The following is a 20,958-nucleotide window of genomic DNA, read 5'->3' as shown; positions in this document are numbered from 1 at the left end:
TGAGGCCTCCTGGTGGCTTCTTGATCCTAGGAAAGGACACTGGTCCCTACTGTCCACTTCAGAAGAGAATGGATTTCCTGTTCTAGGTTGCGGGGTGTTGGTCATCCATGCAGAGGCTCCACACGAATCAGTGACCACATCAGGAAGGAGGCTACCCAGTCCATCCTTTTTCTACCTTCCCGCTTTTGTTTATCCATTTGCTTTCCTTCTCACATTTTCTTTCTTCTCTTTGTTGCTTTCTGGCTGCCCAAGCAACAGCTTAGCCTTGTTTGTGAAACACTAGAGGTTTTAACCTAAAATAACCTGCCAGAATGGTCTGTAACCACTCTGGCTTAAAATAATCCCCATGGTGACGTTGTCTCAAAGGACTTCACTTAGAGAGTAATCCTCGGGGCCCAGGGAGGGAGTGAAAATGGAATAATTTATATGTCAGCTTCAAACAGCACCTGGATTCATGGATAAAGCTGTACACTGAAACACTCAATCTCTGCAGGATGTTAGAGAGCTCAAATGCCACCCTTTCACACCACATGTCACTGGGAGCCACAAAGAGAATATCAGTGGAGCTAAGCTCTGCTCTGGCTCAAGTTTGGATTCTTGTGTTCTTGATAAACCCTCAGTGTGCTCCTCAGTGCTTGGCATTCCTCATCCTGCTGGGCAGCTGTCTGTAAGGGGCTCTGCTGTCTGAGTTGGCCTGGATCCTCTATTCTCCAGTCAATACTTCCCCTCTAGAGGGAGACATTCAGTACTGACCCATGACAACCACCAGCATTACAAGCAGAAAACTCACCTCAATATCTGAACACTCCAAACCAGCCTTCTCGCTGTATCTCAGGAAGTCCTAGCAAGTGGGGAGGCAGGGAAGGGTGAGGGGAGGGTAAAACCAGTTAGGAAAATACAGCACTATTAAAAAAAAAGGAAGCATCATAAAAACCAAGATGACACCCAGAAGACTCCTCCCCAGCAGAGATGGCAATGCTTTGTAGTAGCTGAGATATGAAGTTACGAGTCACGGTAGACACGGAGAAAACATTCAAAGATTCAAAACTATGGGTAGAGGGGAGGGGCGAAGAGGAGAGAGTGAGTGAACAGGGACAAAAGGGGAATGATGACAAGAATGAATGAGAAGGAATGGGAGACAAGACAGTTAGATATCTCTTCTATTTGCCTTATATTTCTGTAAGACAACTCAAATTAAACAACTTTAAAAAGTAAAAAATGATCAAATTTTAGGTTTAACTCTTCTGAGATTTCTAGGTTTTTTTGCATTTTCTTTCTCGGTGAATTCTTCTCTGATTTTATGCTCTTATAATTTTTTAGTTTTTAAAGGTACCAAGTTAGTCGGTGACTGCAACAATGTAAGAAAGTGATTTGGAACAAAGAAAATCAAATAATGACCAAACTTAAAGACAGGAACAACAGGCATGCAATTTATTTGGGGGCAAAGGTGATGCAAATAACCAGCGGGTAAGGTAAAACCCACATAGGCCTCCCATAGGAAAAGTGTGGTGGAGACGGAACCTCGAGCTGACCTGCTCCCTAACTCAGAGCCTGACTAAGACCCTGCTCTGGCCCTGAGCAGAGCTCACAGCCCTCTTACCTTGAGGAGCAATTGATATTTTGTTATTCTCTGAATGGGCTTGATAAGGAAGTCGCTAAGCGTCAGCCTTTGATTTATCTCTTGTTTCACCTCCTGGAACACAAGGGAGCTGTATTACGCAAAAAGGAACCAAAGGATTGGGGTGCTCTGGTTACGGGTTCAAAGGAAAGGAAGGCAGGTCTTCATGTTTGCCAGTAAAGGTTTAGAATCTCCAAGGCACACAATGGGTAGAACTGCCTACACAATGGTTCATTGGTTATTAACACATAGCACACCTCATTATCACCTTCTTACCTATCAAGCTCTGTCTCCCTGTGTCCTTACCCCTGTCCTGGGGACAAGCTGGAATGGGTGTTCCTTTCTCTCTTCCCCTTCAGGGTCAAGTCAGAAATGAAGGGATTTCCCTGGGACACAGAGGCCTAGGGGCTGGACCCTGAACTCAGATCTGCAAACAATTAGTTGCGGGCTCTTTCCTAGACAAGGTGCTGCCTCTCCTCCAGCAAAATAAACACTTCCAGGTTGGGACAGAACAGACACTTTGAGGTGCTTGCTGGATCTCTGGGAACAGGAGCAGAGGCTATGTACAAGGTGCCTATGAGCGCCCCCGGGGAGGAGGAGGGCCCTCAGCAGTCTCCAGTGCCTGGTGACAAAGACTGGGGGCACAGTGGGCTCCGGGGCCATGGGAGGAGGACCGGAATTCTGCAGCAGTCTTCGAATTACAGAGTCATTCTATCAGCAGGGACTCCAGTCCACTCACTGGGCTGCTTCCGCTCCTCTCCAGCAAAGGGACTCATGAGAACTTAGCCAAGAAGCTAATTAATGACTCTGAGGAGGTGGCTATCTCTGTCCTGAGGGATGGGCAGTGCTGGGTGGGGGTTCCTGAATGGGTTGATCTTGGCCTGAGTTTCTTGCCCCAACCCTGGTTCAGCCAAAATCGAGCAGCTTACTTCAAAGTAGGCGTCGTACTCGGCAACGATGTACTCGGAGCGTGGCTTGTTCTGGCAGTACCACACGTAGATGTGCAGCTTCCGCTCCTGCAAGGAGGGAAGAGGGAAAAGCGCTCAGGCACCTGAGCTGCGCAGTCAACCTGAGAGCACTAAGCTGGTCTAAGCGTGGAGAAGAGGACACAGATCTGGTTCACGCTCTGGGGATGCACCAGTGCGGCTGAACAACAGGGACAGAAGAGTAAACACAGTGGGCAAGAACCCATCTTCCAAACTGCCAAGGAAGGCAGGAAAAAACCCCAACAGCTCAGAAAGGGGTGAGGAGGAAGAGGAGAGAAGGGAAGGGATTGTAAAATGCATGCAATGAGCCTGCTGTGAGGGGGAGGGGTGGGGCGTGGGGCAACACTCACATATTTAATAAAGAGCTGTGCCAATCTGTCTTGCTCCTGGATACATTTTTCCAGTTCACCCAGGAAAACACTAACGGAGGATGGAGAAGAGAAGAAAGCCACATTCTTCAGAACTGTATTACTTTTCAATGAGGAGATAAATGACAGAAGACTCCCCCCAGACTCTACCCCTAAGGTCAGATGCGGGAGGCTGGGAGAGCCCCAGGTTCCAGGACACCCTGATCCTCAGGGCAATGCAGCACTTACTCCTTATGCCAATCATAAATCTGGTGAATATTTCCAAACACGATTTTATCCTTTCCTCGCATGTCCTCGGGGACACCCTTTTCTTCTATTCTCTTCATGAAACCCTGCAGGGCAGAGGCAATGGTGAGTACAGCATTTCAGAGAATATTTCTAGACCAAGGCCCACCCAGAAGCCTGGAGGAAGCCCACTCTCTGTGTGAGGAGAAGCCCTTAAGGGCTTCTATGGTTTCTCACCACTCAACCAGGACTTCACCCTTATGCAGAGTGACAGACAGAGCTTTCTGAAGTTCTGGGTCCCTTTCTTTGTCTCCAGCCCCCTTAAGAAAGTAGGGACAAAGAAGATATAGCTGGCTGTTCCTCTCCTGTCTCCCAATCCAAGTTATGTCTTTGAAGGCTTAAAACTAGATGTGTCTGACTTAGAAATAAGTCTTAATATGTGAATACTTCAGCTTCTGTAACTGGAGAAGGACATGGCAACCCACTCCAGTATTCTTGCCTGGAGAATCCCATGGACAGAGGAGGCTGGCAAGCTACAGTTCATGGGGTCACAAAGAGTTGGACATGACTGAGTGACTAAGCACAGCACAGCTTCTGTAAAGTGCTAGCAAATATAATCTCATTTCAGCTTTAAGTTCTGATGTTGTTATCAGCAGCATTTGTCCCATTCAAAAGATGAGAAAGCCAATGCACAGGGGATTATGTGATATGTCTAAGTCATACCACTGATATGACTAATCCCTGGACCTCAGGCTCCAGACTCCTAAGCCCACCACACTCCCAGGCTGGACTGCCTCTGGTAGCTGCTACACCTTTAGCTGTCCCCATCTCACCCTGGAGAAGAGGATAACTTTCCTAAGTTAGAATTCAGGTCCTCTGTATGCCAGGTTAGTCTGTTTATCCAAGGTTCGGGATAGGCAAATGTGTGTGTGTGCATGTGTGTGCGTGTGTGTGTGTATTAGTTGCTCAGTTGTGCCCGACTCTTTGCAACCCCATGGACTGTATGAACCCCTAAATCAGAAGACTGCCTAGGACTGGGACTTATAGACCCAATGCAAGGAAGCAGCAAGTGATTTAGATATCAGGCATTCACGTTGTTAGACTTCACATCTTTTCGTTTAAGATGATTAACCACAGGGCTCTAAGCCATCTAAATTATCCATTTACTTTCTTATACCTTCTCATCCATGTGTCTAAATCCCTCTAAAGTAAACCCCTATGGAGAGAGAATTGTTTTATTTACTATCAAGTTGACTCAACTGTGGATCTGCCAATCTTGCTTTATTGGTGGTTTTTAGTTTGTCTGTCGGCTTGGTAGCAATATGCTGTCCTTAAAAATCTAGGGAAACACAGAAGCCCCGAGGTTTCACTAAGAGTGACCTGCTTGACCTGCTGAGTGCTCATGGTGGCTCATAGCCTTGAGGAATATATGTCCATATATTTCTTATATACACACACACACACACAAATATGGGCTTCCCGGGTGGCGCTACTGATAAAGAACCCACCTGACAATGCAGGAGATGTAAGAGATATGGGTTCGATCCCTGGGTCGGGAAGATCCTCTGGAGGAGCGCATGGCAACCCACTCCAGTATTCCTGCCTGGAGAATCCCATGGACAGAGGATCCTGGCAGGCTACGGTCCATAGGGCCGCAAAGAGTCGGACATGACTAAAGTGACTTAGCACACATGCACACATATATATAACTAATATATACGTTGGTTAAATACCAATGCAAAGCTTTGGAGACAATGGCTTGGTTACCTAAAACAAGGTGGAATGGATTCAGGTCTAACCAAGAGGCTGCAACATTTGAGGCCCTGCATCCCCCTAAATCTCCTATAGTATTTCAAGGGGAAAAGGTAAAAAAAAAAAAAAAAAAGTGTAAAAAAAAAAAAAAATCACATATTGTATTCGATCTACTACCATTTTTAGTTTCATCTCTGTAAACACCCAGGGAGAGGAAAATACCCTGGGGCCCAGGTAGGGTCCAATATCCCCCTGGCTGGGTGACCACAGACGTGTCCTGAGCCAGGTACTCACCTCCACCACAATTCCCAGGTCCTTGACATAGTCCTTCTCTGTCTGTACCAGTTCATTCAGGACAAACCTGAGCAAGAGATTAAGAACAATGATGGCTCCTCTTCACTGTGAAGCAAGAAATCCTCACATCAAAGTTCACAATAAAGTCACTTTGGTGCCTCTATGACAAGACCACCCAAACCCACACTGAGCACTCTGGCGGAGGTGCTGGCTGATGCCCCCTGGATGAGAGGCCCCCACTGGTGAGAAGCTGAGGGCATCCAGGCTGAGAGGGCTTTCCCAGACGGCAGCAATGCCAAAAGAACAACACTTACAGCCAAGCGTTTGTCTTCCCATTGTTTACAATTCCTCCTCCCTCACCTATAACTGAATAATTGTACAACACAAGGCAGAAGGAATAACAGCCACTTGGGCAAACCTGAGTTATGAAAGCTTTGATCAGCATGAGACTTTTTCTCCTTCAGGTCAACTCTGTTCTTTGCTTAACCAGAACAGAAAGACATTTGTTTGATAAGCAACCTTTGGGCCTCAGAGACACTCATCAAGTGAAGTGTTTGAGATACAGAAGCTACAATTATTCAGATAGGTGTCCATGGTAACCAGCCTGCAAAATCCCCAGTCAAGGTCAGAAAGACTGACTGAAGCCATTCCCTAATCACCACTTTCAGTGTGGCCACCTCCCCAGCCCCACCAGAGGTGGGATTTAATCACTACAAGGATATTTACTTTCTTGGTTTCTTTCTTGTTAATGATTTCTTCTTCTTAGAGCATTTACTTTGTGCTTATGAGAGGGTAAGTGCTGTAAGCCCTAGTTTATGCAGATGTTGAGACTGGCAGTATTGCCAGAAATGACAATGTGAGAGGCAGAGCTGGGATCTGAACCCAGCTGTACGAGAGTTCAGAGACCATTCTTTCACTGCTGCCTGCAGCCTGGCTAAACTACTCAGACTGGCTCTCTGGAGTCCCTGAGGCATCAAACCCAAACATTTCTTTCTGTCCAGACAGTAAAGAGCTGGACATAAAGCAAGTATGGCTGTGTACAGAGGCAGGGTAGCTGTATGCAGCCTACTGGAGTCTGACTTGTATCCAAGTTTGCAAGAGTTCTGCCTAGAGCCGCACAGCTGCATTTTTGGTCTGAGTGGGAGAAGGAATCAAGTTCTAGGACATCAAAGAGGGGCTGCAGCACAAGGGTGGTAGCTGTTCTAAGCCTTGGAAGCAATTCATCTGAAATTTTTGTCCAATACAGCGCAGAGAAGCCACAAATCCCTGGGCCTGGAGCCCCAGGGTGATGGGGTGGAGGCAAGGGAAACACACACTTCTTTATCAGTGTGCCCAGCACTTCCAACCAGCTCCCTCTCTCTGATACACACAATTACGTGTTTCAGGCCACAGGAAGGAACTGGCAAGGCCAAATAAAAGCATTTAAATATACTGGAGCACAGACTGAGTTACCGCTTAGAAGAAAGTGGTAAAAAGAAAAACCACAGGAAAGTTAGAGTGGGAATTTGGGGCTGGAAGGGCTCTCTGGGGAGGAAGTCTGGCTCTCCGCCTCTGGATGGTATTTCTATCCTGCTGACACTGAAGGGTATCCTAGCTTTCCAGCCTCTAGGAAAGGGGATTGGACTAGGTGCTGCTAGTGGACCTAGCATCTCCTCCCTCCAAGAGCTGATGAAACACTTGAAGAGATAAGGACACATGGAAAGACATCTGAAAGGGACGTAAAAGATTTATGCTGCCTGAAACTCAAGGCAGTGCACAATCAATTGCCAAATAAATTGAACTGATAATAAAACAATTTTTCCATGTTCAGTTCTTCTGATTAAAAGTTATTTATCATTTATTAATTATTATTTGTTATTTATTATTTATTTATTAATGGGCTTCCTTTATAGCTCAGTTGGTAGAGAGTCCACCTACAATGCAGGAGACCCCAGTTCAATTCCTGGGTTAGGAAGATCCACTGGAGAAGGGATAGACTATCCACTTCAGTATTCTTGGGCTTCCCTGGTGGCTCAACTGGTAAAGAATCCGCCTGCAATGCAGGAGACCTGGTTTTGATCCCTGGGTTGGGAAGATCCCCTGGAGAAGGGAAAGGCTATCCACTCCAGTATTCTGGCCTGGAGTATTCTCCAGGACTATACAGTCCATGGGGTTGCAAAGAGTAATACAAAGTAAATGTTATTTTCTGGTCCAACTAACTACTTCCAGATACAGGTAAGATCCACATCTGACCCTCTATCCTTCACAGTAGTAGGGAATGGCTGGTTTTCCCCAGAAAATCTCTTAGAGCCTCTGCACTGGCTGTTCCCTGTGCTGAGAATACTTTTCCGCAACGGTTCAACCTCCTTCTGGTCTTCATGCAGAACACTTCAGTCAGAACCATTTAGAGCTGCAGCATGGCCCCATCCATGCTCCCAATCGCCCTTACTATTTTTTTTTTCCAGCTTCTAACATACTACATGATTTACTTTAAATTTTATTGTATGATTTCTCACATTAAAATGTGAACTTGCCATGAGAGCATGGACTTTTCTTTTGTTGTTATTGTTTGTTTTATTCACTGATATATGCCAAGCAGTTGGTACAACAGATATTCAACAAATATCTGTTGAATAAATGAGTGGCTAAAACTTGAAGACAATTACATCGATTCTTGACTTTTTTCTTCTCCTGGACAGATAACTGTCTGTTTTCATCTTTTTTCCATGGAGCTCCCATTTAATACTCTGAGGTCTTACTGGATTGAGTCTCAGTTCTCTATTCCCCTCAGCCTCCAGCCTCATGTGGGGTTTACAATTAAACACCCACACATCATCTCTTTCACTGTGGCCATAAATTATAGCAGAATAAGGGCAATATACAGCAAAAGGAATGAGTCATTCTAACAGCTGGCTTTTTGGGACAGCACAGGATGTGGAGAGATACAGAGCTGAGCGAGGGAGAGAGGGGGAAGAAATGAGCGAAATGGGTAAAAGAGGCAACAAACTTTTGCCTCTCGGATCGAAATTAGACAAAGTCACGTCTGGAAGCAAGATAATGACTGGAAGCTTCAATGACTGTTCACAGGCTCTTACGTAGAGACAGGCTTTGCCAAGGAGCACCTGTCATCTCAAAGGTCACCACCCTGATATAAGCGTTCATCTTCCTGACGAAAGTTTTGCTTTGGCTTGACAAGACTGGAACATCAGCTTCGACCCTGTCTCATTTATGTAAAAACAACCTGGAAAGCTAAGAGAATTAGCTTTGTCCAAATCCTAAGAAATTTCCCTTTGGGGATGGTATTTCTTTACCTCTATTCTATTCTTGGGGTTCCCCTGAGCACCATAAAGTTAAGGTGGTAAATACAGAACCAGAGTGCTTACATGCCCCCTGCTCATTTCCCCTAGGTGACAGCCCTGCCCTGGCTATGATGTTTCCTAGGAAATAGTCACAAATGGTCATTTGCCTATTTCCCGGCAACAGGAGGGACTGGCCTCATTTATTTCTGCTCATCTTCAGGTCTATGACCAGGCTCAAGGAGTTACGAGTTTGAGGGATTAGGAACAGGGAGGGGCCTTCCCCAACCGCCTGGCCTGTTCTCAGTGTGCTCACCATCACTCCCACGTCAGGCTACGTGCAGACTCATCAGCAGCTCTGCTGCCAACACTCAGTCAAACCCTGAACAAGAAAACTGAAGTTCCAGAGGGACTGTGGTTTTACATTAATGGTGTCGCCATCTTCTTGATCAAACCAAGGAACAGAAGAGTGCCTTCACATCAGGGAGGATAACCCAAACCTTACACAACACCTGGGTCCTTGTGAGATGGACTGCAATGTGAACTGTATTTACCCCTAAACATTCAAATAGCAAAGAGTTTCTCTTGGAACTCAGACCACAGTGAAATAAGTCAGACAGAGAAAGACAAATACTGTATGATATTACTTATGTGTGGAATCCAAAAAAGTAAAACAAACTATGAACATAGCAAAAAGGAAACAGACTCACAGATATACGGGACAAACTGGTTACCAGTGGGGAGGAGGAAGTGGGCAGGGGCAAGATAGGAGTAGAGGAGTAAGAAGTAGAAACTATTTTAGAAACTAGGAGTGAGAACTATAAAATAAACAAGCCAGGGTGTACTGTACAGCACAGGGAAATATACCAGTATTTTATAATAACTATACATGGAATATAACCTGTAAAGTTGCGTGAATCACTATGCTGTAAACCTGTAGCTTAAGTAATATTGTACATCAGCTATAATTCAATCTTTAAAACATTTTTAAAATAACCAAAAAAGAAATATTACTATATAAAAAATGTTTTTTAAATAGACAAAACCTTTGAGAAGCGGTGGAGCTAGACCCTAGCCCGGTAGCCCAACAGCTCCCTTTTCCTATATGTTACTTTCCTACATCTGGGGAAGCGTTTCCTCAGATAAAATTCCATCAGACTTTCTACCAAGGATTCTTTGATATGGGGTCACAGAAATGGTCCCAAAGTTTCCTAATCTTTGTTTTCTTTTTATCATCATGTTTTAAATTTCTAACAGACCTTGGTTATAACCACACTTTGTCAGTAATATTTCAGCTGAAAATCAGAGCCAAACATCTCCTTATTGATCAACACCACACTGTATAGACCGACGGTCACCTTTACTTAGAATGAATGATATCAATGGAAACAGTGCGGGGAATCCCTAATTCTCCCTAAACTTCCCAGGACCCCTGACCCTTGCCCACTGCACACATGCGCAGGAGGCTGGAGTCTGGGGAAGTACTTACATCCTGCCTCTCAGGGCCTTGGCTTTCTGTTCTTCTTCCAGATTTCTGGGAGGTGTGGGTGGGGTCATGCCTTCATTCAGGCAGCCTGTGGGGTCTTTCAAGCTCCCTCGGTAAGAGCCTCCTTCCAGACTCTGAAAAGAGAAGAATAAACAATCCTAAAGAAGCGCACGTGAGAGAGCAGTCTGGAAGTCCTCGCGTCCCCCCAGCCTGGCCACAGCCATCTTGGCAGATCAGTAACCAAGGCTGTTCGCCCTGAACCTCAGGGAAGTACCAGGAGGCCAGACTCCCATCTTCCTGCAGCAGGGCACCCAGAGCTGCCGCCTTCTCAGGCAATCAGGATGTGCTTGGCGTCAGGGGCTGCCAATTTCCCAGACATAATGGACACTGTCAAAGTGACTGATCTCTGGGTAAGAGCTCCAGAGGTAAAGCTAATTACTGCAATTCTACAAACAAGCAGCAAGGAAAGAAAGTCAGTTGTAGGACCACCAAGTGCAAGTTAACAAGGGGAGGGTGGTGATGGGAGAGTTCTTTCAGTAAAATCATGTTTGTTAAATCAGCTACAATTTTCTTTGAAGAGACTAATGAGATGCAGACAAGAAGAGGTAAACTGATTTAGCATTTTCTAAAAACATCTTTGCTAAGGTTATTTACCAAGGGCTTTCTTTCATTTATTAATCCCTTTAATCTCTTTTAATTAAGGTACTGCAGGACTGAGAAACAAGTTAAAGAGCTTAATAAACATGTTACTCTAGAAAGAGCTAAGGGTAAAGGATTCTAATCCCAGACTTGCCAGTCCCTGGACAATTTTAAGACAGCTAAAATCATTCCAAATTGATTTCTTCTCAATTTTTAAATTGGGTTTCTCCTTTTTTAACAGATTTTTAAGGAACAGTCAGAGACAGTAGGCGCATAACCCCTTGAAAAATTTAAAATGCTCTAAAACAGTGAGCTTCCCCAACTACCCCCATGGATGGAACTAACCAGGATGCTAAAAAAAAAATGGGGTCAATCTTAACATTTTTATAAGCACTGTAGGAAAAACAGCACAGAATGACATGTCATTTCATTGTGCAAACTGGCAGAAACCATGTGGATAAACAGTAAGCTGGAGACCAAGGTTATGGTGGGCAACTGTAAAACAAATACGAGAGCGTAATCCAGACTATCCACACAAAACGACTGTCTAGGACAGCCACTGTGTAGGAAAAGGGAAGGCTTTACTTCAGCAGTCTTTGAAAGAAGTGCCCCTAAAGGTAGTAGGAACAAAAGGCTTAAGCGTTGTCTTAAACAACCTGCACCCGGAGCGTCTATCGTGAACTGGCTTAGCTGCAGTATTTCAACACAGGCTGAACAGAGGTAGGAAAAGTCCAGGCAAATGAAACAGAAAGTGAATGAGGTGGCATTATATGAGAACAGGTGGGGGATATCAGAATTGGAGGCAGAAAAACTTAAAGCTGAGAAGAGATGTCAACCTTTTTTTCCTCTATTTCACCCTTAAATCAAGAACCTGCGGCATAGCCTAACATGAATTTGTTATTAACACTAGACCTCAGCATTAAGAGGACAGGGTCTTCAAACTTGAGAGAGAGAATTTCTTTTAACTTGACATAAAGGTATTTCACAGAACAAGTAACCAACCATGGAAGCTGTCATCCGGGGAAGAAGCCTAGGCTAAATATGTAGAAAGGTCAAGAAAAGTTTAGCTAAATTTGCAGATTCAGGATCTGTAACCAGTGATTAAGGAAATGAGTATCTGATGCTGAGGCTTGACAAGCCACCAGACAGACATGCTTTCCAACGACATGTGACATGTCCCTTGGTGCCATCACCAGAGAAAGGCTCCCCAGGCAGATGAACCCAGTTGGTGATTGATCTGATTACACGCCTTTTACTTCCCCTCCCCTTGCCCACATTGTTTCATTTCAGCCTTTGTTCTATAGCTTGTTGGCTGGCAGGATGCTGGCTGCAAGGCCTGGGAAATAATATGCTTACATCTCTGCTACAAGGCTCTCCCATGGACCATCCATCTTGGCGTGGTCCACTCTCAACTCTTGTACAGAATGAAGGACATCTGAGGAGTCCAAAGTGTTACACAGGGAAATATGTTCTGTCTCTTCGTGCCTGACCTGTTATATGAGCAAAGAGCCAGGTTATCTCTGTGCAAGGACTCTCAGGCATGGAGTTGAGGAAGGCAGAGGCAGTGAGAGTAGGAGAAGAGAGAAATTTAGGGTTTGGCTAAAGTGTGTGCTGTTTCGATCTCTGGGTTGGAAAAATTCCCCAGAGAAGGAAATGGCAACCCACTCCAGTATTCTTGCTCGGAGAATCCCATAGACAGAGGAGCTTGGTGGGCTACAGTCCACGGGGTTGCAAAGAGTCGGACACGGCTTAGCAACTAAAACAACAACAACATGCTGGGTCATCCGTCTCAAATAATGGCATTGGCTAGAAATACCGTAACTAATGCAAGAGTGATTCCCTTTGAGGATCTGGCTACCTGTGCTAGAGTTGGGATATGGGGTCCAGCCAAGGACCACTATAGGTGATCTTCAATTGTCTGTCTGTGCTGCTCCTTGGGGGACATGCGCAGTGATGGCTGGTTGATGAGTGGTAGACTGTGCAGCCACAGTGGGGACTTCTGCCCTGTCTGGGGCTCAGGACCACAATAGTCTTAACAGACAAAGGAAAAGGTGTGCCAAGGAGGAAGCAACAAATGCTACAAACGGGGTGCTCCTATTGTTGGTGCCAGGTCAGGGAACAGAAATGCAAATACAATTCAAAAAAGTGGATTAAGAATGAAGGAAGACTATTGCCACAATGGAAATGAACACATTTCCTGTCAGCTTGATCTTGGACCACATATCCATAAAAAGCCCTTCCCTCTGGACTCCTATAAGCACCCTTTACATACCTTCTGAACAGTATTTATCACAGTGTTGTGACTGATTTGTTTATACTTAAGCAAATATTTATTGTACTTCTACTATGTGCTGAATATTTGCAAAGTGCTAGAGAAATGAAGACAGATAACATACGGTTCCCTGCCCACCAAAATCTAAGCTACAATGGGCATTCTTCTAGACAGGAGGGTACCACGGGGAAGATGAGAAAAAAGATCAGGCAGCTCTACAGTGGGGTAGGGAAGGAAGGGAATGGCTCAGTGGAAGAGGAAACGCTTGAACTGAGTAATGAGAAATAGAAAAGATTTCACTGGATACACCAATGGGAGGATGATCCAGGCAGGAGGAGCACAGTGAGGAAAGGATCGACTTGAGCCACTGCCTGGGGCAGCCCGGGAAGCTGAAAGCCACCCGGTGTACGTAGGACAGTCTGTAAAGGGGGGAGAAGGGGAATTAGCAAGTGACTGTGTGTTATGTGAGTTGGGGGGAGTAGGAACTAGGGAAAGAAGAAATAGGAAGTGAAATGGACAACCCTGGAGAAGGATGCAGAGATCAGATTACAAGAAGTCTTATGTGTAGCAAAAAATCCAAACCACTATGCTGAACACCTGAAATTAATACAAGACTGTAAATCAACTATACTTCAATTTTAAAAAAGAGTACCAACTTCCATGACCAATGAGAGGAGAATTTTATGCAGGGAAGTAATGTGATTGGATTAAGTTTAAGAAAGATTTGTCTTAATACTCCTAAGAGCTCTTCATGACTTGGGAAAATATATCTGATGTCAGTAAAGGAAAACAGGACTTATGATTTATATACTCTATGATTAACTACATTATTTTTTAAATATCTGAATTTCAACACTATGTTTAGATGATGATATCATGAGATATAATTGTGCTTAAAATCTTGTCATTTTTCCAATTTTTCTTGAATGAGCATATAATGCTTTTGTTAATCAGAAAAGAACTATTAGGTTTTTTTAAAAGGAAAAATGAAAGAAAAGTAAGATTCCCCCCATCAGTCATGCAAAGAGATGTCAGACTGAAATTAAGGAGGAAATGGTTGCAACTGCCCAGGTGGGAGAGGATTTCTGAGCATCAACCCTAGACTGTGAGCTCCATTAAGGAAGGCTCTATGCTGGCAGGAGAGGGCACAGAGTAGGACTCCAAGAATTTACTGAATGAAACTCTTGGGTAGAGGTCAAAGTTCATCTGAAAGAACAACAGACAAGGGTGCTGATCCAGCATCACCCACCACAACCAACCTTTTAGCTGTCCTACCCTTTCATACAAATAAGTATGAAATACCTTGACAAAAAATATTACGATCTTAGTCATTCCCAGGCAAACTGGGGGCAGCGGTAGGGAAGACATTTTAAAGCAGAAACACTGAAGTCTGGATTTTCCAGGCAAATGACATTACACGTTTGAGACTTCAGATTAAATTTTTTTGGTGGAAATCTAAACTATTCTATTTTAACAAGCTCAGGAATCTTTTCCACAGAAGGATGCCAGAGGAACTCAGTTCTTGAAAGCACACATTTTCACAATGGATATGATGAGGCCATTATTTCCTCCCATCTGGACTGTTAACTCTACTGTACCTTTGACAAAGCAAGCTGATTTATCTAAAAGAGAGCAAAGCATACACACAAATGCAGCCTGGCCCTGGCTACGTTCTGTGACCCACAGACTGACCTAGGGAGGTGAATACTATCAAAGTAGAACCAGAGGGAAGTCTTGCTGAAGCAGATAGGGCCAATTCTCAGGGTGTCAGGCCACCAGGTAGACCAAACAAGAGCTCACTCCTGGCCAGCCTCTTCCCTAAAGATGGAGGATTTTCAGTCAAGGGTCCACCTGTGCCACCATGAGCCCAGTGAACTACTGTGACGTGCCACCTGAGGATAGGAATTCAGTGAGGAGGCTTTCCTTCTTGAGGCCTAGTCCCTGGTGGGTCAGACGGTAAAGAATCTGCCTGCAACGTGGGAGACCCAGGTTCTATCCCTGGGTGGGGAAGATCCCCTGGAGAAGTAAATGGCAACCCACTTCAGTATTCTTGCCTGGGAAATCCTATGGACAGAGGAGCCTGGTGGGCTACAGTCCATGGAGTAGCAAACAGTCAGACACGATTGAGTGACTAACAGTTCACTCTTTCATCTAAGGTAGGTGGTAGAATCCTGGGCTGTTTACAAACACAGTAGATTCCCACAAAGCCAGGAAGCCCTTGCTCCTCAAACTTGAGGCATGCTAAGTCGCTTCACTATGGACTGTAGTGTTAGTCGCTGAGTTGTGTCCGACTCTTTGCAACCCCCTGCCAGGTTCATCTGTCCATGGGGTTCTCCAGGCAAGAATACTGGAGTGGGTTGCCATGCCCTCCTTCAGCGGATGTTCCCAACCCAGGAATCAAGCCCGAGTCTCCTGCACTGCAGGTGGATTCTTTATTGTCTGAGCCGCCAGGGAAGACCTTCAAATTTGAGGAATAAAACCAAATCACATAGACTGCTAAGATACTACCCTGCATGCAACATTCACCCAACCACCGATCTATTGCTACTGCTGCTGCTAAGTCGCTTCAGTCGTGTCTGACTCTGTGCGACCCCAAAGACAGCAGCCTACCAGGCTCCCCTGTCCCTGGGATTCTCAAGGCAAGAACACTGGAGTGGGTTGCCATTTCCTTCTCCAATGCATGAAAGTGAAGTTGCTCAGTTGTGTCCGACTCTTAGCAACCACTGATCTACTAACTGACAAATACTGTGTCCCTGTGTTCCGGATGAAGATAAAGTATGACTGACTCCCTTTCCCTGCCCTTCACAATGCAAATAAGGTGGTTAAGAGCTAACATTTGTGGGATGCTCAACTAATCAGTTTACAAAGCACATTCATACCTTACTCAGCCCTCAGTGTAACTCTCTTGAGATTAGATTCAGGTAGACAGAATTATCACTGTTGATAGGCAAGATAAAAGAGAGGCCTCCAAGTAGACTAAATAACTTGCCCAAAGCTACACAATAAGTAGCAGAGGCAAGATTAACATTGTCTTCTGATTCCTTATGTACTTAGTACAACCACAGCCTGTCCCTACATCTAGGAAAAACTTTATTAAAAATCACACAGAAAAACAAGAGAGTCCTTAGTCCTGGCTTAAAGACCATACCTTAATACAAAACCCAGAAAAAGTATTTGAGCTCTCTTTGGGGGGAGATGTGTGGGCATGCTCTCCTGATAAACAAAATCACTGATTAAAGACCAAATTGGGCAGGTGAGATCTCAGGAGCTTTAATTAATGTCCAGAGACTCACCAAAGGAGTTTTTGGGGTTTTATCTGCACTGCAGGTGAGTGGAACCCCGGTCCTAGTTCCCTAATGGCACCTCTCCAGCAGCAGAGATCACAACTTCTGGAGGCTGTAGCCCCGAATGTCATAGACACGTGACCATAACACACCAAGGGCAGCTTTCAGACAAAGGGACATGAGGGATCTCATGGCTTTTGGGTGGAGCTTGGGGCCAAATGATTTCTAACTACAGCATCTAGTACCATCTCCTGAGCAACCCAAAAAGAACGCAGAAAGAATCTAAGCCCTGGATATAAAAGTCCAAGCACGCCAGATGCTCCTGTAATATTTCCAGTTCTGTACATTTGGAAGGACCTTATTAGTTCTCCTTATACTGAATGAATTTCCACTCACAGGTTCTGCCCTCTGGAGCAGCCAAGAGTGAGACCAGTTCTTCTTTCCCACAGCAGAACTCAATTACTAAAAGACAGCTCTCATGTGCCTTTTCTCTCCTAACTTCTCCCCATACTTACCTTCTGCAACTCTACTTCAAATGACATGCACTGCATGGTGTTGGTACTTCCTCCAGGGCCCTTCCACTGAGTTCAAGAACATTTTAGAATGCTGCATTCAGAACCTGAGACATGACTCATACACAGCTCATGACAGGTGTGGTCTGAGGAGCTTTGAGTACAATGGGGCCATTACGCCCCTGGATCTGTATGCTGTACTTTCATTAACCCAGTCTATGACCACGCTGGTTATTTTGGCAGCTGACATACTATTGTACTTACAGTCAAATAAAAACTCCAGAACTTTTTTTTTATAGGCTCTAGATCTTATCCTCCTCTAAGCTAGACAGCTCATGAGCAATACGCATACCAGTGTTGGAGGTGAAGATGCAACTCCATATTTTCAAATAGGGCCGAAGAAACAACCACCTACAGGTGCTCTGTTGCTACCCCATAGGAAGAAAGAGAAAGTAGAGGAAAGGAGAAAGGATGGAATTTTGGTTAGAAGATTCTGAGAAATCAAACCACTGCTCTTGCCTTCCTTTCCATGACACAGGCTTGGTTTTATATGTTTGGTCAAAGAAATTGCTGTAATTCTGGGTTTACTGCAGGTCCCCAAGAAGTGGCTATTGGCAGGAGAAGAAGTTAAAGTCCTTATTATGGTAAAGTCACCACTGAAAGGCCATTCATTCAACTGCCATTTTTAGACAATTTGTTATAGGCCTGAACAACTCTAGCATTATCCTACACTTCCCCTCTACTCTGGGACATTTGCTCTAATGGGACTTCTCAATATCTGTACTCACAGGGAAAACACGTGACCCATGGACCACACAAACTAGAGGCCTGTAGAGGCTCACGACAGTAGCAGTAGGTGAACAGGATCAGTAAGAAAATGGTAATCCAAAATGTGAAAAATACAGACTTTGGAAACAAGTGTTTACTGATGTAAGTATAAAAGACTAGGACACACTAACACAAGGAGGAGAAAATAATGTCCCAAATGACTAATAATGTAGCTGTGGAGGTAAGCTGCAAAGGAAAAGATGAAGATATTTTAACAAGTAACATAAAGGGATTATTAAGAGCTGTCCCAGGGAGCATGTGGTTTGCACAGAAACTGTTCTGGGACTTCTTCTGCAAGAAGAAACCTAGCCTGCGCTGGCCAGGGAGGCCCTTGTGGAGAGATGAGATTTGAGTGGGACCTTGAGGGGCTGCTATACTTTAGATAAACAAAAATAGGGAGAACATTCCAGAGCAGTCGGGGTGGTATGAACAGAAACTTGGGGAGAGGAAGCCAAATGCATGTTTAGGGACAGTGAAGAAAACAATTTGGTTGGAGCCAAGTTCATTGACCAGAATAATACATGGATGTTGGAAAGGGAGGTTGGAGAACAGGCCACAGGACATTAGACTATTGGGTAAGTTTGGGCTTCATCTGTGGGCCAGGGATTTCCAAACTTTGATTATATACTTCAATTAGTGAACACGATTACAGTCATGCACTCCCAAAACAAGTAACTTATTTATAAATTATGTTTCTGTACTCCTGTATTACCTTTAAGTACATAATAAAACATACACAAAACCATTTTAAAAGGATGAGTTAAAGAGATTCTAATATTTTCTTTCAGTACCTCAAAAAACCATCCTGTATACCTGGAGGCACCCCCACATTAGAGACCACTGCCATGAGGGTAGAGGGAGGCAGGGAGCCCTCATCAAGTAGGGAGACAATGTGGTGGGGGGGGTGGCTGGTGAGGCTGGGAGGCAGATGATGGGGAGGAGGATTAAGAAGGCTTCTCTGGGCATGAGGTCAGGCCCATGCTCAGGTGGTAGAAGAGAAAATGCAAAAAAAGGGGCAAAAGAGAAAAGGCAAAAAGAGGGATGATTTTTTAAGGAAAAAAAATTTAATGGTTATTTGGAGAATGAAGAGGGTCTATGGATTAGTGTAGAGAGGAGAGGAAGTGAGGAGTGGTCAGGGAGACGGGCTTTGAGAAGTCAGTGCCGTGCCCATGAGAGCTCTCAGCTCCCCTTGGCTCCCTGCCCCCACCACAGCATTGACAGAGATGGCAGGAAAAGGGACAACCTTCAGCATTTGATACTAGCACTAAAAACACCAGCTAATCTTTTTTTTTTAATTAGTAAGGAAAATTAGAAAGAAAAGAAGGTACTATATGTTAAATTTCAATGGTCCTCTATAAGCTGGGGTATTTGAAAAGGGAGTTACTATAATCAAAATTATATTCAGGCAGCTTTCCCTAGAGAGCATCCATCCTTTTCCAAGTGGAGAAGGGTTTAAACGGTGCTGATTGACAGGACTGCTCCACAGAAGTTTGGCAGAAGCACAGACATTTATCCTAATGAGAGCTGTAGGAAAAACCAAATGAATGATGTGAATAGGAGCAAAGGAAAGAAAGGTGCTTCAAGTTGTCATCCTGTAGTGATACACTCAAACGTAAAGATATGGGAGGAGAGGAATAGCCCTATTCAAATGAGTTATCCAAAAAGGGGCTCTTTCATGCCAAAACCCTGAGCTCAGACTCATAACCCTTCCCTCTAATGGTCTGTTTAGTCTTTGAGACAGTCACAAGCTAGACCAGTTTTCAGTGGTGTACATTCACGATGGGATACACACCGTCTCCCTTAATTTCTTGTGATGAGGTGTCCACATACTTTTGCCCACTCCCCTTTATCATCAGCAACCTCCTTTTGTAAGACTTTGTAAGCCAGAAGACTCTGACATCCCCAGATAAAATTACCCGGTGCTTTCCAAGACCCAAGCCATGTTCTGTGTCTCAGGAGCAAAGTTAGTTTCAGGGCTACCCAGACACACACCAGTTACCAGTGGGAGGCCACTTCCCTACAGGCCAGTGGACCAGACTTACAGAAGGCTACTTTGTCCTTGATACTTTACACCTTTCATCAATGTCACAATCCCAAAAGGACCTGTTAATTGCCCAGGCTCATTCTCAAAAAAAGCCAAAAGGACTTTGGGGTGCAGTTTTTAAGAAATCATCACTGGCTAGAAACAATCCTACAGGAGGAATGAGGACAGGTGCAAAGGAGAACACAGCAAACAGAAGTCAGGCCTGGGAGCCGCATGGAGGTGAAACATGCAGAACTGCCTCCAGGACCCCCACTTACCAGCTTGCTTTTGACCAACTGTTCTATCGCACTGACAAGGTCTGCAGCAGTAGGTACTTCGGTGGAAGCCTGCCGGGCTGCTAGCAAAGAGGAGGACTGCAAGACATTGAGCAGCAAGGGAAAAGCAGATTAGCGAGGAATGAGGAATAGCAATTAGGAAGAAACACAGCAAGTACAAAGCTCAAAGCAGGCAAGGGAAGCAAAGCTCTATGTTTAGAGGGAAGAGATGACAGAGGGAGATAGGGGTAGAGCGGGAGTGGGGCAGGCCTGCCGGACCCCTCGTCAGGAGCTCTGGCCAGCAGCGAAGCAGGGCCAGATGAGGCTCTGTTTAGGCAGGCCTCCAGAGGAGCTGGGGGGAGGGTCACTGAGTTCCCAGGAGGCCAACAGGGAAGGGCTGCGCCCACTGACAGCAACAGGGGAGGGGGTGGACAGGACTTTGGTCACTACAGGGCTGCCCACTGCTATTCCAGGAAATGAGGGGTCAATAAACCTAGCCTCAAGTGCGTCCAAAGAGAAACTGTCCTTGCTTTGCTGAGATTTAGATCTTTAGCACAGTCAATTTGTGTCAAGCAGAAATGCTAGGGGCAGGGCACTTGGGAGACCAGAAACCGCCTCCTACTCTCTCTCTCTCACACACACACACTCTCTCCTCCACAAACACAACTGTTTCTGGTAAGGCCCAGGACTGCGTAAGCAGGCCTCGTGCCTCTCATGCTGGAGCACACACGGACGACCCTGTTCACAGTGAAAGGAGGCTCAAGCCAGGGCCTTCCTCCTCCCTTCACATTAGCAATGAGGACTGGGCCATGGGACTGTTGGTCAACGTCCCTGCTCCCCGAGGGACAGTGCTTTTGCTTTTGTTTTCTTCCTTTTCCTACTGGAGAAGAAACTGGGAGAGAAATGGTTAACCCTACATGCATGTGTAAACTTTAACCCACCCCGCACTTCCAAGAAGAGGGCAATGGTGTTCGCAGGGCCCAGGACAAACGGCCATAGCGACTGTGGGAGTAGAAAGTTGAACTCCCCAGCTGGGCTCTGGATTCAAGCTTGTTCCTTAAGTTAGGGGGAGGAGTTTCAAAAGGGAAATTTTTTGTTGTCTCATCTAAGACTGACTTGAG

General features: G+C 45.1%; 1 protein-coding gene across 17 annotated transcripts in view; it reads right to left on the bottom strand.

Moving 5' to 3' along the window:
• The window catches only part of KALRN (kalirin RhoGEF kinase), a 705,836-nt gene that overhangs the window by 58,784 nt on the left and 626,094 nt on the right, over positions 1-20,958 (bottom strand). For 13 of the 17 annotated variants that reach the window (XM_055568424.1, XM_055568425.1, XM_055568444.1 and 10 more), the window contains 8 exons: positions 19,841-19,936; positions 10,008-10,138; positions 5,244-5,310; positions 3,201-3,304; positions 2,955-3,024; positions 2,548-2,634; positions 1,601-1,693; positions 791-841 (listed from right to left, as the gene is read on the bottom strand). In XM_055568424.1, coding sequence (XP_055424399.1) covers positions 791-841; positions 1,601-1,693; positions 2,548-2,634; positions 2,955-3,024; positions 3,201-3,304; positions 5,244-5,310; positions 10,008-10,138; positions 19,841-19,936 — 699 coding nt within the window. The remainder of the gene's footprint in view (positions 1-790; positions 842-1,600; positions 1,694-2,547; positions 2,635-2,954; positions 3,025-3,200; positions 3,305-5,243; positions 5,311-10,007; positions 10,139-19,840; positions 19,937-20,958) is intronic. The other 4 variants (XM_055568433.1, XM_055568434.1, XM_055568441.1 and 1 more) reach the window with 1 other exon arrangement.

The sequence above is a fragment of the Bubalus kerabau genome, chromosome 2, assembly GCF_029407905.1.
Source record: "Bubalus kerabau isolate K-KA32 ecotype Philippines breed swamp buffalo chromosome 2, PCC_UOA_SB_1v2, whole genome shotgun sequence".
Lineage (NCBI taxonomy): Eukaryota > Metazoa > Chordata > Mammalia > Artiodactyla > Bovidae > Bubalus > Bubalus kerabau.
Note: the sequence above shows the minus strand (reverse complement) of the source record. Positions and strands in the feature narration are given on the sequence as shown.